A 5,565-nucleotide genomic window follows, 5' to 3' on the forward strand; every position below is an offset into this window, starting at 1 on the left:
TCAATCTCAACTGGTATATTTTTATTCAAGCCATAGCTGAGAGCTTGATTAACTGGGAAACAATGAAGTTAAATGAATTACATTCTTTACGGTCACCACTCCAATTTCAATATATGCATAGAGAAATTGTATATGCCGAGGAATAAACTAGCTCCCAGGAAAATTATTAACCTTTGTAAGTAATCTTCAGTTTCATGGACAGATTTCAACTTTCACTTTAACAGGGGTTGGGAACATTCTTTTGGTTGCTTGGTTGTGTATTCTGAGAAAGCAAATCCATTGGCACTTATGAGGGCTTAGAACATAAACCAACATTAGAAGTAACAGAAACACATAGCTAAAAGTTTTACTTTAATCACAGATTCGAAATTAGAGATTTCATTTGCATATCTTAGCAAGCTAAAAAGACATGTTAAATTTTTAACCAATCAGCAAAAAAATGTGCCACAGATTTAATGTTCATAATTTACAATTTATCACATATATTACTTATAAATATATCCTTTATTTGTAAAATTATTATTCTTAGGACATTTCTTTCCAACACAGTTGAAATTATCATATTTTTTAAGAAAAAAAAATCCACCCTATTTAAAAATGTACTACTAAACTTCAATGTGGGAATACATCAGTGCCACCAAATTGAAAAAGAAAACAAAAAAAGAAACATACTGCTGTGTTGGATATATATGCAGTTGTTACTACAAATAACAACAATACACGTCCTGTACGGTGATCATATACATGCTCTTGTTTCACTTCTCAGTCATTGTCAGAACCATTTGGAGGTAGGAAAACCAATGCATCATTGAAAACATGCCCAAATGCCCTAAGACGGTATACCCCATACATCATTACATGCATCTGATTAGGTGTCAGTCCATTAAAAGTAACAGCCATATCTGAACAACATCCTTCTACTACCTGGTTTGGGTGATTAGTCATTGCCTCTTTAATAAAAAGCCCAACAGATTTGGTGTTAAATATATCTTTTCCTTCAGAATCTTCTGCATTTTCTGCAAACACTCCAGCATATTTCAGGCAGACAGCAAGCTGCTTATCTTCAGATATCTTCCAAATCATCCCTCCCTGTTCAGGACACTTCTCAGGAATACTGAGAAGGCTGTTAAGTCTCTTCATTGATTCTATACTTAAGACAATTCCTCCTTCCATACTCACATACTCCAGATCTCCAGATTTTACAGTGTGACCTAGATAGAAAGGTTGTGATGGATCCTTTTTTAACAAAAAGTACTTTAAGTTTTCAATAATAGCAAACGTAGTGGGGCGTGCAAGGAAGAACCAGTTGTATTGGTCTCTATATTTATCAAAGGCGTATTTGTAAGCTTTTCTCATCATTAACCACATGTCATTTGTTTCCATGTTAATTGACTCAAACACTTTAACATTTTCAGAACTGAAGAAGTCTACTTTGTCACAGTGATTGGTCCAAGTTTCTTTCACTGCAGCCCAGAGGCTCACATCTTTGGGTCTGACAAGGAGGATACAGTATACCCGAAAGCTCTTACTGAGTTCCATGCGTTCATCCTCTGAAATTTTCAAGATGTCTTCTTTATTGGGAGCTTGGAGATGATGATGCTCATGGTGGTGCATTCTACTTCCATGACCAATCCTAATGTGTCCTAGCATAGTGATCAAGGCACAGAAAATGCTTCCAAGCATTACACCCTTCAAAAATGAACTGCTTTCAGAAAGCATTTTTCCTATAAAGAAGAAAAAGAACTTTAGGATACTTAATAGAAAAGGATTAGTCTAATGATTTGATAGTTCCCCTATACTTACATTTGGCTCTTAATGTTAAGGAAAAAAAGGCTCCCAGGTTTGACATGGAATCAGTTGCAAATAGTACAAGAGAATCTTAAGAATTTTTTGCTTCCAATGGTATCTTACTGCTCGGTATAAACTGGAACTTTGCAGAAATACCTCGCAGCCGTAGAATTTTCTGGGAGGCTATTTCTGCACTTCATCTATGGGGATTTAATTAACTAAGTACTGAATTAAAAGTACCGACTCCAGAAACCAATGTTACAGAGGTAGTCTGTCCATCATTCTCTTGAAAGGAATTTTGTTTCACAAGCTTGCATTATATTATTTAAATACCTCTGCAGCTATAAATGGACTTTTACAAGAAAATCTTCAGTTCAGTTCAGCTCAGTCACTCAGTCGTGTCCGACTCTTTGCGACCCCATGAATCGCAGCACACCAGGCCATCACCAGCTTCCGGAGTTCACTCAAATTCACGTCCATTGAGTCGGTGATTAAACTGAACAAATAAAACCACTTACAGTTGCTATATCATCACTGGTATCTGTGCTGGCTTTTGTTCTCAATCTAAAGCTTTATTTAACCGATGGCTGCTACCAGATGTTTTGAGTACATCTAAAGCAAATTTCTTGGAATTGATACCATATCTGTTAATATTTACCCTCTTGTTCCTAAGACTAAATGACTTTCAACACAGTATCTCAACTAACTGATGTAATAAAAGCCCATAATGAAAAGAGTTAAATTATTTGGATGAGAACTGAGTCAATATAAGGCATATCTGGGGACCATTAATGAACATTTTTATTTCCTCCAAAGGCATCTGTTTATTCTTTGGGGAAGTAAAAAGTCTACACTTTGATTTCAATTAGAAATTAAAAGAAAAGTCAACATTAAATACAACTGTTGAAAATTTCCCAATCTCCTTTCCATCTCCACAAGGAATGTTCTGAGCTACTTAGATTTTTTCCCTTTGTTTCTTTAAGTTGAAAGTGGCCTTAGAAGATACTTAATGTCGCTTTTCTCTTTTTACAAATAGGGAAATAGAGGGTCCACAGAGGTTAGGTAACTGACCCAAAGTCACAGTCAGTAGTAGAAATGAACTAGAAGTCACATATCCTGACATCAGTTTAATGTTTTTTCTGGTACAGAATAATGACCTCAACAGTGCTTCTATCCATATTATTGATAATAAACAAGTTACTGAATAACCCTGTTTTCCTATAAATGAAGAAACATGTAAGATCTGTTAATCATAATTTAACAGATCTTGCATCTAACACCACCATACTGCCTCAAGGACACCATCCCTCGGTTTTAGAGGAAATGGACTTTGACTTCCATTACCTTTGAAGGAACAGGTGTGGAATAGCTTGACAGACGTAATTCTCAAGCAGGGGTGGGGGAGTGGGGAAAGAGGCAGGACAGTTTTTCTGTCACTCACAGAACTCGGTCACAGCTCTAATAAGGAAAAGAGAATTGACAGGAAACAAGCAGAATTGTCAGATGCACTGCAAAATGAATTCTTTTACATAGGTCTTTGGCATTTCATATTATTTCTGGTCAATATATGATAATTCAGTAGTGTTTCTTAGCTTGATAATGGCATATGGATGTCAGGATTCTTCTTGATGGGGATACTACTTATAAGTCATTTGCACGAATTTTCCTAAGGAGTAGCACATGATATGTGATGCGCATGATAGGATATTTGGTGCAGAGGGGAGGGAAACTTAAAACTGCACACGGGCACAAACAAGGCAGAAACTACCAGAGTGGTTTTCCATACGAGTCTCTTTAGATGAAGGTGGTTGGGGCGGAGTATGGAAAAGGGAGGAGGATGAAATGGAGAACGTAAGTGAGGGGGAGAACACGGTCAACCCAAGACCCCAAGGAGGGGCAGAGGGAGCGCTTCTAGGAAGCTGGCGCTCAATCTCTCCCCCTCACTGTTCCTCCCACTGGACCTGCCTGGGCACCTCGCGTAGAGCATGCTGGGAGTGAGCCAGGGCCGAGGCCTACCCTGGAGAGGGGCGGGGTCGTTCCGGGAGCTGCTCCGCGGGCAGCTCCAGGTGCGGGCCGAAGCCCCAGCACTCACCCGCGTCTAGAACGGTTCAGGGGCGGGAAAGCGCAGCCGCGCACAGCTTTCCTCTCACGTTCGCGCGCCACTCGGTTACGTTCCTGGTTGGGCTGCTCTAGATGCAGGCGGTGTCCTCTCGTTGGTTTCGCAAAAGCTGGGGAGGGCCAGGAAGTGGCCGCCACGACGGCGCGGGAAGGGGGCGGGGCAAAGAAGCCCTCGGTCGGGCGGAGCCTCCCGCCGCACCGACGTCGGAGGGGCCGGCGCGCACGCAGCGCGCCTTTTCTCCCCGCCCCCTGCCGAGTTCCGAGAAGCGCGTCGGGCTGGCGTGACCCGCACGCTGGCCCATACCAAAGGGGACGCCGAGAGAGGCGTGCGTGTGCACGTACGACCCGTCAACACCTCCCACCGCCTCACCTTCCGGGCGTGGAAACTGCGAGAGCGGAGTAGAGCGTTCCATCCGAGTGTCAGGTCTCTCATTGGTTTCTCTGACGAACCCTTGAGACGTTGCACCAAGAGGGTGCTCCATCCAGTACCCCTGGGCTGAGGTTAAATGCAGACCACTGAAACAGTCACCAAATTATGAGGGCAAGGAGTCGCTAAGGTTATTGGAACGGTATCTGAAGCCCCACTGTCCAGAGTTCAGTGCTGTCGTCACCGCGTCATTTGGTATGCAGGGGACGTTACTTCACCTCGCTATGCCTCACTTTCCCCCTCTGTAAAGTACAGAAAGTATCACGGTAGTGCTATCTCATAGAAGATTAAATGAGATAGTGCCTTTGACTCTTATTAGCAAAAGACCAAGCCTAGAGTAAGCATTCCCTAGCTATTAGCTGTTATGCTACTCACCCCTGTATCACTAGCCTTAGTTACCAGCACGCCGCGGACAGTATACATTTGTGGAATTAATGAATGTTAGAACAACAGATGAGGAATCAGGACCGGAAAGGAAGGGTAAGGAACTTTCTAAAGATCACAGAGTAATTAACTGCAGAAGAGGAACTAGAACTCAGGTCTAATTACAAGTGTAGAGCTCGCTTTCTGCTAAACATGCGAGCTGTCTTAAAATTCATTTTTGTGACATAAAGGGGTTTTTGCTAAAAAGCACAAAATCTTACACATTTTTAAAATGTACTGTCACCAGGTTCCATCCAAATAACTTTAAGTGGTGATTTACCCAGCCCTGAGTTCCTAAAGACACGTATATTTGAGTATTGGCAGTGACCCAGTTTAAGTGGACTGAAAGTTTCAGGAAGCACTGAAACAATGAACAAATAGATTTTAGGCACTCACTATCCTGGCTATGCTAAGTCAATTCAGTCATGTCCGACTCTGTGTGACCCCATAGACGGCAGCCCACCAGGCTCCCCCGTCCCTGGGATTCTCCAGGCCAGAACACTGGAGTGTGTTGCCATTTCCTTCTCCAATGCATGAAAGTGAAAAGTGAAAGTGAAGTCGCTCAGTCATGTCCGACTCTTAGTGACCCCATGGACTGCGGCCTAACAGGCTCCTCCGTCCATGGGATTTCCCAAGCAAGAGTACTGGAGTGGGGTGCCATTGCCTTCTCCGCACTCTCCTGGCAGCACTACCCTAAATTCTGGAGATACAGTGGTGAACAAAATTAGCCCCCTGCCTTTAAGGAACTCTCAGTGTAGCTGGGAATAAAGATATTAAATAATCCATTACAAATACATGGTGGTACGTTC

The 5,565-nt window shown here is 42.4% G+C and overlaps 1 protein-coding gene across 4 annotated transcripts; it reads right to left on the bottom strand.

Annotated features, from left to right (window-relative positions):
* Positions 1–4,051, bottom strand: C1GALT1C1 (C1GALT1 specific chaperone 1). 4 transcript variants are annotated; one of them, XM_005227464.5, is made up of 3 exons: positions 3,881–4,018; positions 3,133–3,246; positions 1–1,724 (listed from the first exon to the last, which is right to left on the bottom strand). In XM_005227464.5, exon 3 carries the CDS (start codon positions 1,717–1,719, stop codon positions 763–765), a length of 957 nt encoding a protein of 318 aa, XP_005227521.1. In that variant the 5' UTR covers positions 1,720–1,724; positions 3,133–3,246; positions 3,881–4,018; the 3' UTR covers positions 1–762.
* Positions 4,052–5,565: the final 1,514 nt, after the last annotated feature.

This window comes from Bos taurus, chromosome X (assembly GCF_002263795.3).
Source record: "Bos taurus isolate L1 Dominette 01449 registration number 42190680 breed Hereford chromosome X, ARS-UCD2.0, whole genome shotgun sequence".
NCBI lineage: Eukaryota > Metazoa > Chordata > Mammalia > Artiodactyla > Bovidae > Bos > Bos taurus.

Excerpts from the sequence above, each read along its gene's own strand:
- C1GALT1C1 (XM_005227464.5), bottom strand. The coding sequence starts at position 1,719 with ATGCTTTCTGAAAGCAGTTCATTTTTGAAGGGTGTAATGCTTGGAAGC.